The sequence below is a fragment of the Rhinoraja longicauda genome, chromosome 11 (assembly GCF_053455715.1).
Source record: "Rhinoraja longicauda isolate Sanriku21f chromosome 11, sRhiLon1.1, whole genome shotgun sequence".
Lineage (NCBI taxonomy): Eukaryota > Metazoa > Chordata > Chondrichthyes > Rajiformes > Arhynchobatidae > Rhinoraja > Rhinoraja longicauda.
In genome coordinates, this window is record NC_135963.1 from 57,541,597 (window position 1) to 57,565,065 (window position 23,469).

Sequence of the window (23,469 nt, forward strand, 5' to 3'; positions counted from 1 at the left end):
GTCTTTGGAGCGTGGGAGGAAACCGGAGCACCCGGAGAAAATCAATGTGGTCACGCACGGGGAGATCGTACAAACTCCGCGCGAACAGCACCCGTGGTCAGGATTGAACCCGGGTCTCTGGTGCTGGAAGGCAGCAACTCTATCACAGCGGCAGATTTGCTGCCTTCCACCGCCAGGGACTCGTAAGATTACATCCACATTTAGACGAGAGAAAAAAAACGTACTTGTGAAGCTTCTTACCTTTCATCATCAGTTAAATACTGTTGACTGCCGAACCACTTGAGAAACTTTTGGACGGGACTGATGCAGTAAGTGTTACAGGCAGACTGCAACAGCTTGATCTGCGCCATCACCTCAAACTCCTGCCAAAGGACAATAAAGATTCAATATTCCCCTCCTGTAACATCGATGGAACTTTCAAGAGAAGTCAAAAACTATAAAAACTATCATTTTGTTCTGCAAATATTGTGAAGGTGGGCTGATGGTCACGTTTGGACCAGTGTGTGTGGGAAATCTGAAGAAGGGCCTCGACCCGAAACGTCACCCATTCCTTCCACCCAGAGATGCTGCCTGACCCGCTGAGTTACTCCAGCACTTTGTGTCTATCTTCAAGAAACTGCAGATGCTGGTTTGCACTGAAGATGGACACAAAATGCCGGAGTAACTCGGTGGGACAGGCGGCATCCCTGGAGAAGAGGATTGGGTGACGTTTCAATAGACAATAGGTGCAGGAGGAGGCCAATCGGCCCTTCGAGCCAGCACCGCCATTCAATGTGATCATGGCTGATCATTCTCAATCAGTACCCCGTTCCTGCCTTCTCCCCATACCCCCTGACTCCGCTACCCTTAAGAGCTCTATCCAGCTCTCTCTTGAATGCATTCAGAGAATTGGCCTCCATTGCCTTCTGAGGCAGAGAATTCCACAGATTCACAACTCTCTGACTGAAAAAGTTTTTCCTCATCTCAGTTCTAAATGGCCTACCTCTTATTCTTAAACTGTGGCCCCTTGTTCTGGACTTCCCCCAACATTGGGAACATGTTTCCTGCCTCTAATGTGTCCAACCCCTTAATAATCTTATACGTTTCGATAAGATCCCCTCTTATCCTTCTAAATTCCAGTGTATACAAGCCTAGTCGCTCCAGTCTTTCAACGTACGACAGTCCCGCCATTCCGGGAATTAACCTAGTAAACCTACACTGCACGCCCTCAATAGCAAGAATGTCCTTCGGGTCGACACCCTTCTTCAGACTCAGTGCTTTGCAGCACTGTGTTGTGTTGATCACCTTGCTATAGGAAGGATGTCGTTGTGCTGGAAAGGGTACAGAGAAGATTTACGGAGACGTTGCCAGGACTTGAGGGGCTGAGCTAGAGGGAGGGCCATCACTTTATTCCTTTGGAGTGCAGGAGGATGAGAGGTGATCTTGTCGAGGTGCATGAAACCAAGAGGGGAATAGATAGGGTGAACGCACAGGGTCCTTTATCCAGGATAGGGGAACTCAAATACTAGTGGCAAAGGTGAGAGGGACAAGATTTAATACGGACTTGAGGGGCAACTTCTTCCACTCAGAGGGTGGTGGATACATTGAATGAGCTGCCAGAGGAGTGTTAAGGCAGGTAACTTGGACAGCTACATGGATGGGAAAGCATGGGCCAAACCCGGGCAGGTGAGACTCGTGTGGCTGGGTCAGCATGGATGAGTTGGGCCGAAGGGCCTGGTGAAAGCCATAAGATATAAATAAGTAAGGGGTTAAAGAACTAAAGGGGGCAGGTTTAAGGTGAGAAGGAAAAGATTTAACGGGAACCCGAGGGGGTAACATAGGTTGGTGGGTTTATGGAATGAGCTGCCCTGGGATATGGTTGAGGCTGGCACAACAACGTTTTATAGACACTTGGACAGTACTTGGATAGGAAAGGTTCAGAGGAATGAATATAGGCCAAATGGGACTAGTGTGGATGGGGCATCTTGGTTGGCATGGATGAGTAGGGCAGAAGGGCCTGTTACAATGCTGAACTCAATGAAGCCAATGCCTAGGAACCCATTCAAGAACACTTTGTACATCATCCTCCCATAGTCATATACCAAAGAATGACCCCAACATTTATTCCTCTCAGACTTATATTCCACCTCCACTGGCAAAGCAGACGGTGAAACCAGATAGGTTTAAAATTGCATCTTAGGCAAAACTTCTCCAGATTTGGAAGCTAACTAAATTTCTACACAAATCTTCATGGTCATAAAGCACTTTTTGCCATGCATATTTTAGAAAATTGTGCAATGCATAATTTATACTAACCCGTCGTCTTTTCTCAAAGTTGATCATGCCTCCCTAAAAAAATGCAATAAGAAAAAAAACATTAACTCATTGAAAGATTCAGTTGAGTTTATTGTCACGTGTACCGAGGTACAGTGAAAAGCTTTTGTTGCGTGCTAACCAGTCAGCGGAAAGACAATACATGGTTACAATCGAACCATTTACAGTGTACAGATACATGATAAGGGAATAACGTTTAGTGCAAGGTAAAGTCTGATCAAGGATTGTCCGAGGGTCACCAATGAGGTAGATAGTAGTTCAGCACTGCTCTCTGGTTGTGGTAGGACGGTTCAGTTGCCTGATAACAGCTGGGAAGCAACAGTCCCTGAATCTGGAGGTGTGCGTTTTCACACTTTTATCCCTTTTGCCCGATGGGAGAGGGGAGAAGAGGGAGTGGCCGGGGTGAGACTGGCCCTTGATTGTGCTCGTGGGGTATAAATGGAGTCAATGGAAGGGAGGTTGGTTTGTGAGATTGGACAATGCTCTAGGATTATAGAGTCCTAGTAGGGCTGAAGTGAATTACAATTCAATTCACCTCGCTTCCAAACTAGGAGATCAAAATTGAACAGCAGCACGATTTTATATATCCAGTAGCTGCTATATTTTTACAAGATGCGTCAAAGGTTACAGGGAGAAGGCAGGAGAATGGGGTTGAGGGGGGAAATATAGATCAGCCATGATCGAATGGGGGAGCAGACTCGATGAGCCAAATGCCTAATTCTGCTTCTATGTCTCATGATCTAATGTGCAGTTTTTGTGCAAGCTTGTTTATAAGCAAGTGGGCCAATTAACAAAATTGTCTAAACTCTGCAATGGGCAATGGGTGTCACGGTGGCGCAGCGGTAGAGTTGCTGCCTCACAGCGCCAGAGACCCGGGTTCCATCCTGACTACGGGTGCTGTCTGTACGGAGATTGTTCATTCTTCCCGTGACTGCGTGGGTTTTCTCCGGGTGCTCTGGTTTCCTCCCACACTCCAAAGACGTGCAGATTTGTAGGTTAATTGGCTTTGGTCAAGATTGTACATTGTCCCTAGTGTGCAGGATAGTGCTAGTGGATCACTGGTCGGCATGGTCTCGATGGGCCGAAGGGCCTGTTTCCGCGCTGTATCTCTAAACTAAACTACATTCAGGATGCAATTTAAAAAGTGTTAGGCTCGCAAGAGTCTGTTTAGTAATTTTCAGGCAACCCGGCTCCAGTTAATTACTGAACCGAAGCAGTGAACTCTTTGTGTAGGAGTTTTACACCAAGACAGACACAAAGTGCTGGAGTAACTCAGCGGGACAGGCAGCATCTCTGGAGAGAAGGAATGGGTGATATTTCAGGTCGAGACCCTTCTTCAGAAGATATAAGAAAATAACTGCAGATGCTGGTACAAATCAAAGGTATTTATTCACAAAGTGCTGGAGTAACTCAGCAGGTCAGGCAGCATCTCAGGAGAGAAGGAATGGGCGACGTTTTGGGTCGAGACCCTTCTTCAGTCAGAAGAAGGGTCTCGACCCAAAACGTCGCCCATTCCTTCTCTCCTGAGATGCTGCCTGTCCTGCTGAGTTACTCCAGCATTTTGTGTCTGTCTTCGGTGCACTCTTTGATCTGCCGTGCTAGTGGTTTCACCGTAGCTTTGATCACCTCCAAACAACCTTGACTGGTGCCGTAACCCTAGGAAGGAACAGCAAGAAAGCCGCGGCAAGGACTCCCGGCGAGTGGCCCAACTTACATCGACGTAGTCTGGGAGAGCGGTGTCCAGCATGGTCAAGTCGGTTAGGAACGTGCCGAGATATGGCACCGTGCCCTGCATCACCCCCTGGGAAATGCAGGCAGAACTAGTTAGTGAACATGCTCAATGGTGCATTGCTTAAACATTCTCACCGCGCACTGCCTTCTCTTTTGCATTCAACTAAATCAGTTTGGAATTTAACATTAAACCAATTTAATAGCCTTCCTTGAGGCGCCACGGTGGCGCAGCGGTACTCCTGCCTCACAGCGCCAGGGACCCGGGTTCCATCCTGACTACGGGTGCTGTCCGCACGGAGTTTGTACGTTCTCCCCGTGACCCACGTGGGTTTTATCCGGGTGCCCCGGCTTCCTCCCACACTCCAAAGACGTGCTGGATGATGGGTCGATTTGCTTTGGTGACATTGTAAACTGTCCCGAGTGTGCAGGACAGTGTTAGCGCAGGACAGTGTTAGCGCAGGACAGTGTTAGCGCAGGACAGTGTTAGCGCAGGACAGTGTTAGCGCAGGACAGTGTTAGAGCAGGACAGTGTTAGCGCAGGACAGTGTTAGCGCAGGACAGTGTTAGAGCAGGACAGTGTTAGCGCAGGACAGTGTTAGCGCAGGACAGTGTTAGCGCAGGACAGTGTTAGCGCAGGACAGTGTTATTGACAGTGTTAGCGCAGGACAGTGTTAGCGCAGGACAGTGTTAGCGCAGGACAGTGTTAGCGCAGGACAGTGTTAGCGCAGGACAGTGTTAGCGCAGGACAGTGTTAGCGCAGGACAGTGTTAGCGCAGGATAGAGTTGGGGATGTGGGAGGAAACTGGAGCAACCAGGTGAAACATAGAAAATAGGTGCAGGAGGAGGCCATTCGGCCCTTCGAGCCTGTACGCACCGCCATTCACTGTGATCATGGCTGATCGTTCACAATCAATAACCCGTGCCTGCCTTCTCCCCATATCCCTTGATCCCACTAGCCCCTAGAGCTCTATCTAACTCTCTCTTAAATCCATCCAGTGATTTGTCCTCCACTGCCCTCTGTGGCAGAGAATTCCACAAATTCACAACTCTCTGAGTGAAAAAGTTTTTTCTCACCTCAGTTTTAAATGGCCTCCCCTTTATTCTAAGACTGTGGCCCCTGGTTCTGGACTCGCCCAACATTGGGAACATTTTTCCTGCATCCAGCTTGTCCAGTCCTTTTATAATTTTATATGTTTCTATAAGATCACCACTCATCCTTCTAAACTCCCAGCCAGTCGCAGGGGGAACGTGCAAAGTGCACACCTTTGGCGGCCGAGGTCAGGATTGAACCTGGGTCTACCGGCGCCGAGAGGCAGTGGCTCTACCCGCTGAGCCACTGTGGTCACCCCTGGTGCTAGCTGGTAAACAGCGAGATAGCTGCATTACACAACTTGGGGCCCTTTCTTTCAGTACAATAGAGCACGAACACAGACGCTCACACGCGTGTGCTCGCACGCGCACACACCGGCACACGCGAACATGCACGTGCGATCACACACACGTGATCACACGCATGAACACAAGGGAGCAACTCACCATGTCCTTCTGCAACTGCAGTCGTTTCTGAGTGCGCTTCTGGTTTTCCTTCACACTGCTGTCGAGATTTGCAAACTTCGACGTGCCTTCCTGAAAGGACAGAAACAAAATACAATTAGCGACCCGCCACTAAATAATTCCCCACAAATCAAAGGTTCAGCGTTATAACCAAATCAATTTTAATTCCCTGCTATTTTTAAGGCTTTGCAAATCCAACGCCTGAAGGGCAAATCTCCCAGCTATGTGCAACAGTGCTTTATTGGGTTCGTAGAGCCGTACAGCACAGAAAAAGGTCCTTCAGCCCAACTCGTTCATGCTAGCCCCACTTAAGCCACTGTGATCAGAAAAATGGACCCTCTGTTGACAAGAACAGTCCTTAGTGTCATTGAGTCATACAGTGATACTGTGTGGAAACAGGCCCTTCGGCCCACCTATTTTCTATGTTTCTATGATAGATACAAAATGCTGGAGTAACACAGGCAGCATCTTTGGTGCATTCCTTCTCACCAGAGATGCTGCCTGTCCCGCTGGGTTTAGTTTAGTTTAGTGATACAGCACGGAAACAGGCCCTTCGGCCGATCGAGACCGCACCGCCCAGCGATCCCCGCACACTAACACTACCCCACACACTAGAGACAATGTACACTTATACCAAGCCAATTAACCTACAAACCTGAGCTAGATAGAGCTAGATAGAGCTCTTAAGGATAGCGGAGTCAGGGGGTATGGGGAGAAGGCAGGAACGGGGTACTGATTGAGAATGATCACCCATGATCACATTGAATGGCGGTGCTGGCTCGAAGGGTCGAATGGCCTCCTCCTGCACCTATTGTCTATTGTCTTTGGAGTGTGGGAGGAAACCAAAGATCTCGGAGAAAACCCGAGTTCACGAGGAGAACTGACAAACTCCGTACAGACAGCACCCGTTGTCGGGATCGAACCCGGGTCCCTGGCGCTGCAAGACAGCAACTCTACCGCTGCGCCACCGTGCCGCCCCAAGGTTACTCCGGCATTTGTGTCTGTCCACAATTAAACTGCTGCATTTCATACCGATCCTGAACGGACACTAAAAACAAGGGCGAAAGGCTTGTCGGAAATCCACAGCCTTAGAGAGATACTCAGGGTGGGGGGGTCGAGCCGTCACGGAAACAGCTCGGGAGATTTCAGGAGCTCACGAGGATGGGATGAGGGCTTGTGGAAAGGAACGTTATAATTCCCAGCTCAGTGCGAATCACGTTACTTTTCATTCAAAGTAAACAATTCAGCCGAACTGAATTGCTGCCACACTGCCTGTGCTGACAAGAAAGAAGCCATTCTTTCACTGAAGAAGATATTACATAATCAAATAAGCACGTACACACACACAGAGAGACTTCTCAAATTTCTCAACTAAATGTGATTTGCTTTGTTGTTCCCCTTCCAATGCATTAACACACCAAGCCCAAACTAGGCGAACTGTCTTCTGTTTTTTTTGTGCAGGAAGGAACTGCAGATGCTGGTTTAAACCAGAGATAGACACAAAATGCTGGAGTCACTCAGCAGGTCAGGCAGCGTCTCTGGAGAGAAGGAATGGGTGACGTTTCGGGTCGAGACCCTTCTTCGGTCTGAACCAGCGTTCAGTCTTGGTGACGAAACGTTACCCGGTCCTTCTCCCCAGAGACGCTGCCTGTCCCGCTGAGTTACTCCAGCATTTTGTGTCTAACTTCAATTTGTTCCCCTGACCAAACTCTCCAGCTTTGGAAGACTTTTTAAATATGCTGGTTACGGTCAATGACTGAAAGTGTTATTCACACGTAATAGCAGTGGTCATTTAGCATCTTCGGAGCTTTAGAGCACCTTAACGACTGATACAATCCGTGCAACAAGATGGCCGATGAGTTAAAGCATGATTTAATTTATGATTTTAGTTCATTTATGAGTTTAGAAGGACGAGGGGACGTCCTAATTGAAACTTGCCGAATAGTGAAAGGTCTGGATAGAGTGGATGTAGGCAGGAACTGCAGATGCTGGTTTAAACCGGAGATAGACACAAGATACTGGAGTAACTCTACGGGCCAAACAGCATCTCTGGAGACAAGGAATAGGAATAGGAATGAAGAAGGGTCTCGACCCGAAACGTCACCTATTCCTTTTCTCCAGAAATGCCGTCTAACCCGCTGAGTTACCTCAGTATTTTGTGGATGTAGAGAGGATGTTTCCACTAGTGGGAGAGTCTAGGACCAGAGGCCAAAGCCTCAGAATTAAAGGACCTACCTTTAGAAAGGAGATGAGGAGGAATTTCTTTAGTCAGAGGGTGGTGAATCTGTGGAATTCATTGCCATAGATGGCTGTGGAGGCCAAGTCAATGGATATTTTTAAGATGCAGATAGATAGATTCTTGATTAGTACGGGTGTCAGGGGTTGTGGGGAGAAGGCAGGAGAATGGGGTTAGGAGGGAGAGATAGATCAGCCATGATTGAATGGCTAAGTACACTTGATGGGCCGAATGGCCTAATTCTGCCCCTATGACTTATGAACTTATAACGTATGATTTTATGACATTGGGTAGCTGCCGTGCAAAACAACGCAGGTGCAGGTGGATTGTAAAAGCAGCCAGAACCCCACACAGCTGATAAACTTTATCATTCAGCATAAAACAACATAAGAACAGGTGGTAGTTGAGCGAATGTTTACACAGAGGTACGGTCATAGAGTGATATAGTGTGGAAACAGGCCTTTCGGCCCATCTTGCCCACACCGGCCAACACGTCCCAGCTACACTAGTCCCACTTGCCTGTGCTTGGTCCATATCCCTCCAAACCTGTCCTATCCATGTACCTGTCTAGTTGTTTCTTAAACGTTGGGATAGTCCCAGCCTTAACTACCTCCTCTGGCAGCTTGTCCCATACACCCACCACCCTCTGTGTGAAAAAGTTACCCCTCGGGTTCCTATTAAATCATTTCCACCTTCACCTGGAACCTATGTCCTCTGGTCCTCCAAGTGACATTACGCTAACATGCAAGTGTCCCACCTGGCTTTTGATGTCAAGGAACTCGGTTCATGAAGGTAATCCTATTTAGTTGGCTAATCTGTGGAATTCTCTGCCTCAGAAGGCAGTGGAGGCCAATTCTCTGAATGCATTCAAGAGAGAGCTAAATAGAGCTCTTAAGAATAGCGGACTCAGGGGGTATGGGGAGAAGGCAGGAACGGGGTACTGATTGAGAATGATTAGCCATGATCACATTGAATGGCGGTGCTGGCTCGAAGGGCCGAATGGCCTCCTCCGCACCTATTGTCTATTGTCTAATCTGAGGAGTCTATGTGCTGGAGTAACTCAGCGGGACAGGCAGCATCTCTGGAGAGAAGGAACGGGTGACGTTTCGGGTCGAGACCCTTCTTCAGACAACGTGTGTGCTTGTTTAGTTGATTATGTAATAACTTTATTGACTGGCACAAATTCCACATTGTAACTTATTAACAGGATAGAATTTCCAACGTAGAATTCCTTTACTCAGGTTCCATCAAGGTCAGCACAATGTTTAAAGTCTAGTTGATAATAGAGTTATAATATTCATTACCACAATATTCCGAGACCTAGAGCTTCTGAAGAACTGATCCGAGCTGGATGAACTGGGACAGAGTGGACTGGGGCTGCACAGCAGTAGCAGCAGATAGAGATGCTGCCTCACAGCACCAGAGATCCTGACCTTGGGCGCTCTCTGTGTGGAGTTTGTACGTTCTCCCTGTGACTGCGTGGGTTTTAGACAATAGGCAATAGGTGCAGGAGGAGGCCATTCGGCCCTTCGAGCCAGCACCACCATTCAATGTGATCATGGCTGATCATTCTCAATCAGTACCCCGTTCCTGTCTTCTCCCCATACCCCCTGACTCCGCTATCCTTAAGAGCTCTATCCAGCTCTCTCTTGAATGCATTCAGAGAATTGGCCTCCACTGCCTTCTGAGGCAGAGAATTCCACAGATTCACAACTCTCTGACTGAAAAGGTTTTTCCTCATCTCCGTTCTAAATGGTCTACCCCTTATTCTTAAACTGTGGCCCCTTGTTCTGGACTCCCCCAACATTGGGAACATGTTTCCTGCTTCTAATGGGTCCAATTCATTTAATAATCTTATATGTTTCAATAAGATCCCCTCTCATCCTTCTAAATTCCAGTGTATACAAGCCTAGTCGTTTCTGTCTTTCAACATACGACTGTCCCGCCATTCCGGGAATTAACCCAGTAAACCTAATCTGCACGCCCTCAATAGCAAGAATATCCTTCCTCAAATTTGGAGACCAGAACTGCACACAGTACTCCAGGTGCGGTCTCACTAGGGCCCTGTACAACTGCAGAGGGACCTCTTTGCTCCGGGTGCTCCGTTTTCCTCCCACATCCCAAAGACGTGCGGGTTTGTAGGTTAATCGTCCCTCTGTAAAATTACCCTTCGTGTGTAGAGAGTGGATGAGAAAGTGGGACAACGTAGAACTAGTGTCAACAGGTGATCGGTGGTGAGTTTGGATTTAGTGGGTCAAAGGACCTGATTCTATGCTGTATTTCTAAACTACATTTAAAATACAAAGTGCAGGAGTAATTCAGCAGATTAGGCAGCATCTTTGGAGGACATAGATAGATGACCAACTACCTCCTCTGGCAGCTTGTCCATACACCCACAAACGTTTGTGTGAAAAAGTTACACGTCGGTTCCTATTAAATCTTTCCCCCTTCACCTTGAACCTATGTTCTCTGGTCCTCGATTCCCCTACTCTGGGCAAGAGACTGTGCATCTACCTGATCTATGATTCCTCTCATGATTTTATACACCTCAAAAAGATATTCCCTCATCCTCCTGCGCTCCATGGAATAGAGACCCAGCCTACTCAACCTCTCCCTGTAGCTCACACCCTCTAGTCCTGGCAACATCCTCGTAAATCTTTCCTGAACCCTTTCAAGCTAGACAATATATTTCTCCGAGATCTTCGGTTTCCTCCCACACTCCAAAGACGTACAGGTATGTAGGTAAATTGGCTGGGTAAATGTAAAAATTGTCCCTAGTGTGTAGGATAGTGTTAATAGTGTTAGTGTGCGGGGATTGCTGGGCGGCGCGGATTAGGTGGGCCGAAAAGGCCTGTTTCCGCGCTGTATATATATGATATGATATGATAAGATAACATGGTGCCCAGAATTGAACACAATATTCTAAATGCGGTCTCACCAACGTCTTATACAACTGCAACATGACCTCCCAACTTCTACACTCAATACTCTGACTGATGAAGGCCAAAGTGCCAAAATCCTTTTTGACCACCTTATCTGATAACGACTCGACCTTCAAGGAACCATGCACCTGTACTCTGAAATCCCTCTGCTCTACAACACTACCCAGAAGCCTACCATTTACTGTGTAGGTCCTGCCCTTGTTCGACGTCCCAAAATGCAACACCTCACACTTCTCTGTATTAAATTCCATCAACCATTCCTCTGCCCACCTGCCCAATCGATCCAGATCCTGCTGCAATCGTTCACAACCATCTTCACTATCTGCAAAACCACTCACTTTTGTATCATCAGCAAACTTGCTAATCTTGCCCTGTATGTTCTCATCCAAATCATTGATGTAGATGACAAACAGTAACGGGCCCAGCACCGAACCCTGAGGCACACCACTAGTCACACGCCTCCAGTCCGAGAAGCAATCTTCCCCCAGCACCCTCTGCTTCCTTCCATGGAGCCAATTTGCTATCCATTCAGCTATCTCTCCTTGGATCCCATGCGATTTAACCTTGCAGCCTACCATGCGGAACCTTGTCGATCGCCTTACTGAAGTCCATGTACACAACATCTACAGCTCTGCCCTCATCAACCTTTTTGGTCACGTCTTAAAAAAAATCAGATTTGTGAGACACGATCTCCCACATACAAAACCATGCTGACTATCCCTAACCAGCCCTTGCCCATCCAAAGATGTCCAGAGATGTTGCCTGACCCGATGAGTTACTCCAACACTTTGTACTCTCCGCAGGATTCCAGCACCTGCAGTTCCTTGGGTCTACCTCTACTGCTTGATTGGTCTGCAATATTGATTGATCTACAATATTGATTCGCTGCCAGCCACTGCTTCAACCCATTATGAGTAGTTTTGACAACCGTTTAGGGTCCGACCACGATGGGTGGACTTGACGTACCCTCATCAGCAGCTCTCGACTCGTCAGATGGTTGTTCTGATCGGAGAAGATTTCCGAAAGCTCTTCAAACATCAACATGTTGTCTCTAATAAAAAGAACGAGACAAGGGGGTTTTACGGGGCAGAATCATCATCTGTTGTCAAGGCGTCTGAGATTAAGTAAATAATTAGCATTACGGAGATTCTGATCTTTACGGAACCTGAATGTTACTAAACAAGGGTTGGTTCAGTGGTACAGTTGCTGTCTCACAGTGCCAGACACCCGGGTTCAATCTAGCTTATGGGTGCTGTCTGTGTGGAGTTTGAACATTCTCCCCGTGGGTTTACTCCAGATGCTCCGGGTTCCCTCCTACACTCCAAAGATGTACAAGTTTGGAGGTTAATTGGCTTCTGTAAAAGGTCCCCAATACGTAGGATAGAACTCGTGTATGGGTGGTTGCTGGTTGGTGTGGACTTGGTGGGCCAATGGGCCCCTGTGGAGACACGCTTTCGAAGGCCAAGGACCAACTCAGCAGGCCCAACTCACCCGTTGGAGACCAGGGACTCGCCCGCGCCGCGGCCCGGGAACCCACCTGGATGGGTCGGATCGCCCACCCAGAGTGGAGGGAGTGGGCCGGTGGGCAGAGCGGCAGAGGGAGGGGGTGCAGGGCCTGGATGGGGGAGTGGGCCGCTGGAGGCCCTGCAGCAGCCTGGGCCTCGGCTGGACCGGGGAGTGGGCCGCAGGAGGCCCTGCAGCAGCCTGGGGCTGGGCTGGACCGGGGAGTGGGCTGCTGGAGGCCCTGCAGCAGCCTGGGGCTGGGCTGGACCGGGGAGTGGGCCGCTGGAGGCCCTGCAGCAGCCTGGGGTTCGGCTGGACTGGGGAGTGGGCCGCTGGAGGCCCTGCAGCAGCCTGGGGCTCGGCTGGACCGGGCGCCGCTCCAAGAGGCCGAGCACGTGGCCCGCATGCGGCCTACAGCGGCTGGGGTTACCGCGGCTACGCTCGGCCAGGCCGGGACTGTGAATGATGAAATGTCGCCAAACATGGCATTATATGCAACATGAATTCCACTGTGTGATGTTTAATTGCATGTGTGACAATAAATAAATAAATATCCATTGAGCTATTTCCATGCTGTATCTCTAAAGTAAACTAATTATGGCAGCTAGACTAATTTCATAGCCACCCAAACATCAGGGGAGGATCAAGGTGTCTAGGGCCCGGAGTTTCAATTCCAGACAGATGCTTTAGAAAGATTTAACACATTCCATTAGCCGGCGAATTCTCTGCATTGTTGGCAACCATGCTTATATAATCAAAGATTTCCCAACCCCAGTCTATCCTCTTTCTCCCTGCTCCTGCTGGGCAGAAGGTACAGAAGCTTGAAAGCGCACACCACCAGACTCAGGAACAGATTCTTCCCCTCTGTTGTCAGGCTTCTGAACGGCCCTTCCATAAGCCAGGATACTGTCCGATTCACCTCCACCCCATTGTGGACATTGGCCTTTGGCTCAATGCTGCGATCTATATTCTGCACTCTGTATCTGATTGATTTGATGGCTACTGCTAAATATTTGAGATCTGTCCATGTTTTTGCCTCACAGCGCCAGAGACCCGGGTTCGATCCCTGTCTGTACGGAGTTTGTACATTCTCCCCGTGACCTGCGTGGGTTTTCTCCGAGATCTTCGGTTTCCTCCCACACTCCAAAGACGTGCAGGTATGTAGGTTAATTGGCTGGGCAAATGTAAAAATTGTCCCTAGTGGGCGTAGGATAGTGTTAATGTGCGGGGATCGCTGGGCGGCGCGGACCCGGTGGGCTGAAAGGGTCTGTTTCCGCGCTGTATCTCTAAACTAAACTAAAAATTCATTTGAAATAGGTTTTTAATACGAGTGTTCATTCATTTCCTCACTTTACAATCTATACATTTTGTGAACAACAAGGCTTTTTACTGTACCTCGGTACACATGACAATAAACTAAGCTCTTCATTAAGCATTGGCTTGCTAGACGTAAAAATTGTCCCCAGTGTGTGTAGGATAGTGTTAGTGTGCGGGGATCGCTGGTCGGTGTGGACTCGGTGGGCCGAAGGGCCTGTTTCCGTGCTGTATCTCTAAACTAAACTAAACTAAACAGGTCCAAAGGGAGCTGGAAGGAAGGCAGAGGTTCATCTGCACCTCCTCCAACCTCATCTATTGCATCCGCTGCTCCAGATGTCAACTTATTTACATCGGCGAAACCAAGCGCAGGCTCGGCGATCGCTTCGCTCAACACCAGCGCTCGGTCCGTGTTGGCTAATCTGATCTCCCGGTGGCTGAGCACTTCAACTCCCCCTCCCACTCCCAGTCTGACTTTCTGTCATGGGCCTCCTCCAATGCCATAGTGAGGCCCACCGGAAATTGGAGGAACAGCACCTCATATTTCGCCTGGGCAGCTTGCAGCCCAGCGGTACGAACATTGACTTCTCCAACTTTAGATAGCTCCTCTGTCCCTCTCTTCCCCTCCCCCTTCCCAGATCTCCCTCTATCTTCCTGTCTCCACCTATATCCTTCCTTTGTCCCGCCCCCCTGACATCAGTCTGAAGAAGGGTCTCGACCCGAAACGTCGCCCATTCCTTCTCTCCCGAGATGCTGCCTGACCCGCTGAGTTACTCCAGCATTTTGTGAATAAATACCTTCGATTTATACCAACATCTGCAGTTATTTTCTTATACCACATAACTTATGTTCTTTAAAAAAATACAGGCCAAAGAGAAATGAACTTACTTTGAAACAGTGGCCCAGGTCCTCTTCAGCCTGTAGATGGGGTTTGACTGCATGGCTGACAGAATAGCTCGGAGCGAGGAGAAATTCTTCATGATCCTGCATTCCTGAAGGGAAAACAAGAGACTTTTGTCCGTCAGTGGTTGCTGGCTTCCTGATGGCTCAGGGTTTTGGAACTTGGGCTCTGAGGAGGAGAGTCAGCTGTGAAAATACCGCAGCGCTACCATTATGTGGAAAACATTGACTCTGGGTAACCCAAAGCTTGTTATTCACCTCTGCTCCTCACTTCAATGCCGACCACCTTCTGACAGGGGTGGTTAGCGCGGGCTGGGGTCAAAGACACCGAGAGAGACTTCAGAAGTGTTCGAAAACATAAACCTCTGGTGTGTTTTTACAGTTGTGTGTGGTGGTGGGGGGGGGGGGGGGGGGGGAAGGAGGGGCAGAAAAGGAAGCCTTTTTTCTACTCATTGTTGGATTAAAGGAGGTAGCAACAGCGACATTAAAACCTCAAGTCCGTGACCCACTGCACGTGACAATGATTGAAGAAGGGTCCACAGAAAATAAAAACTAAAAGTTTATACCACTTACTGCTCTGGGAAGGAGGGAGGGAAACTGGTTTGCATCTAACAGCCAACCTAATTTTACAAGGTTTACAAGCAGCAAGATTTCTGAAGGATTATGGACTGGGATTACAAATTTAACAATCCGAGCTTCAGTAAGGGCTTGTAGGTGAATATTAACAAAGCAAACACAATATTGCCATTTTTACCATGCATAAAAGCAAGCCCTCTTCAGATTTTTAAGTCTGAGCTAAGTCTGGAGAAGGGTCTCGACCCCAAACGTCACCTATTCCTTTACTCCAGAGATGCTGCCTGACCCTCTGAGTTACTCCACTCTGTGTCTGTCTTCACATTTTTAATGAATTCCGTTTAGTTTTTTTTAGTTTTGAGATAAAGTGTGGAGACAGGCCCTTCGGCCCACCGAGTCCGTGCCGACCAGCGATCCCGGAACAGCCCTGGTGCAGTGGCGAGACCATGCCGACCATCGATCACACCAACACTATCCAACACATTAGGGACAATTTGCAATTTTACCAAAACCAATTAGCCTACATTACAAACCTGTATGTCTTTTTTGAGTGACTTTAGAGATGCCATGCAGAAACAGGCCCTTCGGCCCACCGAGTCCACGCTGACCAGTGATCCCCACACACTAACACTATCCTTCACACCAGGGACAATTTACAATTTGCAGAAGCCAATTAACCTACAAACCCGCACGTCTTTGGAGTGCGTGAGGAAACAGGAGCACCCGGAGACAACCCACGCAGGTCACGGGGAGAACGTACAAACTCCGTACAGACGGCGCCCGTGGTCAGGATCCAACCCGGGTCTCTGGTGCTGTGAGGCAGCAGCTCTACCGCTGACAGAGGCAGAACGGGGTTCGGATGCTGCGGGAGCGGCTGCGACTCGTCTCTGGAGGCTCCGGCGCGGGCCGCGTGGACGTCGGAAGCTCGCAGGCCCCTGGGTGGGGGCCGACATCGGGAGCTCCGGCAGCGACAGCGTCACCGCCCGCCCCGAATCGCGGGGCTTGGGTCGGCCCACCGCGGACCTTTCACCGTCCGGCGCGATCTGGAATAGGCCGCGGACCTTTCACTGTCCGGCGGGGGCTTCAATGTCGGGAGCCACGACCGCCCCGACGTGGCAACTACAACAGCCTGACTGCGGGAGAAGAAGGCAGGGAAGAGAAAAAGACATTCTGGCCTTCCATCACAGTGAGGAGGGACTGGAGGAGACTCACTATGATGGATGTTTCTTGTGTTCGGTGTTGGTTTGTGATTGTATGTGTTATTGCATTTTTATTGATTATTTTTATTGCTCTTATTGTTGAACTGCGGGTCATTTTTCATTTCACTGCACATTTATGTGTATGTGACAAATAAATGACTATTGACTATTAACGGAGAAGCGGTGTGTTACCTGGGCAACGTCGATCCACTTCTCGACGATTTTGCCTCGTTGCTGAGGCTTCAGCTGCAGGTCCCTCAGTATGGTGCTGATGACACACTTGGTGAGGGCGTTGAACTGGGTGATGGTGGCCCGGATGGTGGATGCGACGTGTTTGTTCCCCTTCTTGTCCCGTCTAGACCAGATGCAGCCCAGGCAGTGATGAGGGACAACCTTCTTGAACAGTTCCTGGAATCAAACACAACAACTGAGTAAGTAACGGGCGACGGCACAGCGGGTAGAGTTGCTGCCTCACAGCGCCAGAGACCCGGGTTCCATCCTGACTACGGGTGCTGTCTGCACGGAGCTTGTACGTTCTCCCCGTGACCGCCTGGGTTTTCTCCGGGTGTCCTCCCATGTTCCAAATACGTGCGGGTTTGTAGGTTGATTGGCTTGGTTAATTGGTTTGTAGGTTAATTGGCTAAATGTAAGTTGTCCCTCGTGTGCGGGGTTCGCTGGGCGGCGCGGACTCGGTGGACCAGGGGCCTGTTTCCGCGCTGTATCTCTAAACTGAACAAAACTAGTCTACCTCCCCCAATATGTGTTATTTGTACTGACAACGGAACAATTAAATTCCTACTTGCAGAAGTGCGAGAGGATAGATAACAGTAACAGTAACAGCTTCTGTAAATCGTCCCTCGCATGTAGAACGGAACTAGTGCGCGGGGATCGCTGGTCGGTGTAGACTTGGTGGGCTGATGGGCCTGTTTCCACGCTGTATCTCTAAACGGAACTAGACTTGTAATGGTGCACTTCAAATAATGCACTCAAAGGCTCAATTGGCATTGTGTTTGAATGAAAGAATGAATGGCCACTTTACCTACGCCTCTCATGATTATGTCCACTTCAATAAAGTCTCCCCTCGGCCTCCCACAATGAAGTCTCCCCTCGGCCTCCTGCACTCCAAACGCATCGTGATGGCCTATTCAGCCTCTCTTCAGCTATAACCTGGGCATGCAAGTCCAGGCAACATCCTGGTCAACCTCTTCTTCACCCTTTCCAAAATTGATGACACCCTTCTCCTCTAGCCAGGCAACCAGCTCTCAGCACAGTTGTCAAAGTGTGGTCTCATAAGGTCATGTGATAGGAGCAGAATTAGGCCATTGGGCCCTGCGAAGATGATTTTTTTTTACCCACGATGGATTTAGACCCCCTGTGCCAATGTTGCCACGGTGGAAGCTTCTCGGCTTTCTCCCAAGTTAATTATTTCACATGACATCCAGCTCAGAAAAACAAAAAGGTTGTTGAAATGTTCCCTGGCACAAGGATTCCAATCTTGATATCGGAGTCATGTGTCGAACAACATGTTTTGTTTTAAAGCTTTCAAATGCTGCTCTAACACAGAAGTGAACTAACACAGTGCTAACGGCACTAATAATGGGAGGAAAAGACATCGGAACACAGCTACCAGCCTTGGAGGGCATCTACAACACACGATGCCTCAGAAAACCCACCAGCATCCACAAAGACTCCTCACACCCCTGCAACAGTCTGTTCGAACTTCTACCATCGGGCAGACGATACAAGGCCTTCTACGCCCGCACCTCCAGACTCAGGAACAGCTTCATCCCCAGGGCCATAGCTACTATGAACCGGTCCTGCTGAGCCGGATGGTCACATCGCACAGTGAACCGGCACAGATCTAATTGCACTTTATTCTGTTTTAAAACTGTTCTCATTTGTTTCATTGGGTTGTTTAAATTAATACTGACTAGCTAATTAATTTATTGCATCGTATGGGAGGCGCATTCCCAATCTCGTTGTACCCCTGTACAATGACAATAAAGATATATTGTATTGTATTGAGTGCTTACTTAATACTAATCAAAGATACTAGAGGAGCAATTTATTCACAAAATGCTGGAGTAACTCAGCAAGTCAGGCAGCATCTCGGGAGAGAAGGAATGGGTGACGTTTTGGGTCGAGACCCTTCTTCAGACTCATACTAGAGGAGTTTTGTACCAGAGTCATACAGCATGGAAACAGGCCCTTTGGCCCAACTTGCCCACGTTGACCAAGATTCCCCATCTACGCCAGCCCCATCTGCCCAAATTTGGTCCATATTCTTCTACCTTGTACATGTCCAAATGTCTTTTTAACTGTTATTGTACGCACCTCAACTACCTCCTCTGGCAGTTTATTCCATCTACCCACCACCCTCTGTGTAAAAAAACTGCCCTCAAATTCCTATTAAATCTTTCCCTTTCTACCTGAAATCTAAGTCCTCTGGTTCTTGATTCCAAATAATGATTTTCTTTTATTTAGAGTCACAGAGTTATGCAGCATATAAACAGGCCCTTCGGCCCAACGGCCACACCAACCAACATGTCCCATCTACACCTGCTTGCATTTAGACCATATCCCTCTTAATCTGTCCCATCCATGTACCTGTCTAATTGTTTCTTAAACGTTGCGATTGTACCAGACTCATTAACCTCCTCTGGCAGCTCGTTCCACACACCCACCACCCTTCGTGTAAAAAAGTTACCCCTCGGATTCCTCTGAAATCTTTCCCCCCCTTCATCTTAAACCTATGTCCTCTGGTCCTCGATCTGAATCTGAATTACCTTTATTGTCTTTCAAAATGAATTGAACGAAAATCATTTGGCACGCAGCCACAACAGTACAGAGTAAAAGACACAAGACACACAATTTTAACACAAACATCCTCCAGACACCCCTTCACCAATTCTTGCCATAGAGGGAGTACAGAGAAGGTTCACCAGATTGATTCCTGGGATGCAGGACTTTCATATGAAGAAAGACTGGATAGACTCGGCTTGTACTCGCTGGAATTTAGAAGATTAAGGGGGGGTCTTATAGAAACTTACAAAATTCTTAAGGGGTTGGACAGGCTAGATGCAGGAAGATTGTTCCCGATGTTGGGGAAGTCCAGAACAAGGGGTCACAATTTAAGGATAAGGGGGAAGACTTTTAGGACCGAGATGAGAACGTTTTTTTTCACACAGAGAGTGGTGAATCTGTGGAATTCTCTGTCACAGAAGGTAGTTGAGGCCAGTTCATTGCCTATATTTAAGAGGGAGTTAGATGTGGCCCTTGTGGCTAAAGGGATCAGGGGGTATGGAGAGAAGGCAGGTACGGGATACTGAGTTGGATGATCAGCCATGATCATATTGAATGGCAGTGCAGGCTCGAAGGGCCGAATGGCCTACTCCTGCACCTATTTTCTATGTTTCTATGTGATGGAAGGCAAAAAAACCCAAACTGTTCCCTGCTGTGGGAATGAGGCTCTGTGCGTCTACCCGATCTATTCCTCACGTGATTTTGTACACTTTATCAAACTTTTGTTTGTTTGTTTGCCGATGCTATCTATTGAGTACTGTGTTTACTGTGTTCTGCTGCAAGGAGGAATTGCATTGTTCCGTTTCGGCACATTTGACAACTGAAAAGCTCTTGACTCTTGAAATCGGTGTTTACTTACAGCGTCCATGTACGTCAGCTGTTCTGCCACTTTATCTGACGGGAAGGAGAGGAAATCCTGTTTTTCTTCGATCCCATCTATCTGCACATCCCCTTCCTCTCCCAGGCTGAAAGTGACGTTGCCATGGTAACCATCTGCACAATTGACAAGACACCCATTTGTGCCAAAGCTTCACACCACTTAAAACTAACAAAGACCTCTTAAACAAAAAGAACGAGGCCACACTACATTTGCACCAATTTTTGAAGTAGGGTTCCGACCCGAAGCATCGCCCATTCCTTTCCTCCACAGATGCTGCCTGACTCGCTGAGTTACTGCAGCGTGTTGCGTCTGTCTTCGGTGTAAACCGGCACCTGCAGTTCCTTCCTACACGTTTATTTGTGGGCCCTTTTTTCACGGTAGCTGCTGGTCTCGGTGATATTTCTGTTCTGCTCTGTTGCTGCATAATTTTAAAACCAGGACTATCCGGTCAGTTGCAGGCACAGATTAGCTCCTCATTCATCACTCCTATTTGAAAAGTCATCCATTTCCTTACATCTGTGAACGAGGTTCGAGAGATAACGTCACACTCAAATCACAGGCTCTTACAGGGCAACGAGAGGGCAAAGGAAACCACTGCATTCTTGAAGTTCCCATTAAGTAGGAGAGATGAGTGAGGAGCTAATCTGTGCCAGAGTCAATCTTCCGACTGACCGGATAGTTCTGGTTTTAAAATGATGCAGCAATGTTTAAGGTAGAGCAGAACGGAAATATCATCGAGACCAGCAGCCACCGTGAAAAAAGGACACAAATAAACGTGTAGGAAGGAACTGTAGATGCCAGTTTACACCGAAGATAGACGCAAAACAGAGAACATGTTCTCTGGAGAACACGGATAGGTGACGTTTCACAGAGTGCTGGAGTATCTCAGCGGGTCAGGCAGCATCTCTGGAGAACACGGATAGGTGACGTTTCACAGAGTGCTGGAGTAACTCAGCGGGTCAGGCAGCATCTCTGAAGAACACGGATAGGTGACGTTTCACAGAGTGCTGGAGTAACTCAGCGGGTCAGGCAGCATCTCTGGAGAACATGGATAGGTGACGTAGAAGTTACAGAATTCTACATGACTCGGAGCAGCAGGGCTTGGCTGCAACACCATCTCAACTCTTGCAGGACACTACAAAAGGGTTCACATCACTTTGAGCTGCATTCAATAATATTATAATGTCAATAATTGTTTAATTGGTCCCTGTAAATTGCCCCTAGTGTGTCAGGTGTGGATGAGAAAGTGGGATAACGTGAAACTAGTGGTAACAGGTGATTGATGGTCAGCGTGGACTCGGTGGGCCGAAGGGCCTGTTTCCATGCTGTATCTTTAGCACGGCACAGAGGCTCAGCAGGCAGAGCCACTGCCTCACAGCGCCAGAGACCCGGGTTCGATCCTGACCTCGGGTACTGTATGTGTGGAGTTTGCACGCTCACCCCATGATGGCATGTGTTCTCTCCGGGTGCTCCGGTTTCCTTAATTTCCCATCTACAATCACTTAGAGTTGCATTCAATAATATTATAATGTCAACGATTGTAAATCCTTTCATTCTGAGGCTGTGGCCACTGGTCCTAGACTCTCCACATCCTCTCTATCCAGGCCTTTTACTATTCGGTAGGTTTCAGTGAGGTCCCCCCAGATCCTTCTAAACTCTGCATTTATTCACAAAATGCTGGAGTAACTCAGCAGGTCGGGCAGCATCTCAGGAGAGAAGGAATGGGTGACATTTCGGGTCGAGACCCTTCTTCAGACTGATGTCGGGGGGGCGGGACAAAGGAAGGATATAGGTGGAGACAGGAAGATAGAGGAAGATCTGGGAAGGGGGAGGGGAAGAGAGGGACAGAGGAACTATCTAAAGTTGGAGAAGTCAATGTTCATACCACTGGGCTGCAAGCTGCCCAGGCGAAATATGAGGTGCTGTTCCTCCAATTTCCGGTGGGCCTCACTATGGCACTGGAGGAGGCCCATGACAGAAAGGTCAGACTGGGAATGGGAGGGGGAGTTGAAGTGCTCAGCCACCGGGAGATCAGTTTGGCCAACGCGGACCGAGCGCAGGTGTTGAGCGAAGCGATCGCCGATCCTGCGTTTGGTTTCGCCGATGTAAATAAGTTGACATCTGGAGCAGCGGATGCAATAGATGAGGTTGGAGGAGGTGCAGGTGCGTTGTGTGAACGCTGCGTGATGGGGCATCTTACCGTCCAGCTCCTGTTCCGTCAGCTCCTGGTTCTGGAAGTGCTGCAGGAGGTTCTCAGCTCTCCGCTCGGGGTCGGAGCCAGGCATCGTCTGCCTCAGGTAACACAGCAGCTTGCGGAGGCAGGTGTAGTTCGGGACGTCCCGGAAGTCTTCAGAACACTGGTCTAGCCAGGCGCGCAAAATGGAGGCGACAGCACTGTCAGCAAACAGGGGAAGATAAATCTGTCATTAAGCTGCACGGTTAGAAATAACAGTTGCCGTACGTTGAACAGTGGGCCGCGCGGGTGGCGCAGCGGTTCAGCTGCCTCCTCACAACGCCAGAGAACACTATTAGTGGGCCGCGCGTTGGCGCAGTGTTTCAGCTGCTACCTCACAGCGCCAGAGACCCTGGTTCGATCCCGACTACGGGCGCTGTCTGTATGGAGTTTGCTCGTTCTCCCCGTGACCGCGTGCGTGGGTTTCCTCCGGGTGCTCCAGTTTCCTCGCACACTACAAAGACGTGCAGGTTTGTCGGCGAATTGGCTTCTTTGCGGGTTTGTCGGTTAATTGGCTTCTGTAAATTGTCGCTGGTGTGTAGGATAGAACTACCCACGCTGGTTGGTACGGACTGAAGGGACTGTTTCCACGCTGTATCGCTAACACTAAAGCTGAACTGTAAACCTATCAGGATTTAGTGCCAACTATATTCCCCCATAAGCTTGGGTAAAGTCCTGATCTTCCAACCTGCCTCATGGCAAACGTCGTACTTTTTCTCTAGAACTGTAACGCCTCAATGCTGCAAACTCTATTCCGCACTCTGGTATTTTTCCCCTTCCTGTTGCAAGGCTTGTTTGTAACTCATGTACAGGATGATTTGATTTATTTGGACATATAAGACAATAACTGCAGATGCTGGTACAAATCGAAGGTATTTATTCACAAAATGCTGGAGTAACTCAGCAGGTCAGGCAGCATCTCAGGAGAGAAGGAATGGGTGACGTTTCGGGTCGAGACCCTTCTTCAGACTGATGTCAGGGGGGTGGGACAAAGGAAGGATATAGGTGGAGACAGGAAGATAGAGGGAGAACTGGGAAGGGGGAGGGGAAGAGAGGGACAGAGGAACTATCTAAAGTTGGAGAAGTCAATGTTCATACCGCTGGGCTGCAAGCTGCCCAGGCGAAACATGAGGTGCTGTTCCTCCTATTTCCGGAGGGCCTCACTATGGCACTGGAGGAGGCCCATGACAGAAAGGTCAGACTGGGAGTAGGAGGGGGAGTTGAAGTGCTCAGCCACCGGGAGACCAGTTTGGCCAACGCGGACCGAGCGCAGGTGTTGAGCGACAGTC

At 48.8% G+C, this 23,469-nt stretch overlaps 1 protein-coding gene across 1 annotated transcript in view; it reads right to left on the minus strand.

The window, feature by feature from the left end:
• rgl1 (ral guanine nucleotide dissociation stimulator-like 1) overlaps positions 1-23,469 on the minus strand; it is a 199,396-nt gene that overhangs the window by 18,803 nt on the left and 157,124 nt on the right. Inside the window, exons 5-13 of the mRNA XM_078407806.1 lie at positions 22,148-22,341; positions 19,927-20,060; positions 16,458-16,673; positions 14,482-14,585; positions 11,743-11,827; positions 5,581-5,670; positions 4,028-4,114; positions 2,296-2,328; positions 241-362 (exon numbers count right to left, since the gene is read on the minus strand). Of these exons, the coding sequence (XP_078263932.1) occupies positions 241-362; positions 2,296-2,328; positions 4,028-4,114; positions 5,581-5,670; positions 11,743-11,827; positions 14,482-14,585; positions 16,458-16,673; positions 19,927-20,060; positions 22,148-22,341 (1,065 nt within the window). The remainder of the gene's footprint in view (positions 1-240; positions 363-2,295; positions 2,329-4,027; positions 4,115-5,580; positions 5,671-11,742; positions 11,828-14,481; positions 14,586-16,457; positions 16,674-19,926; positions 20,061-22,147; positions 22,342-23,469) is intronic.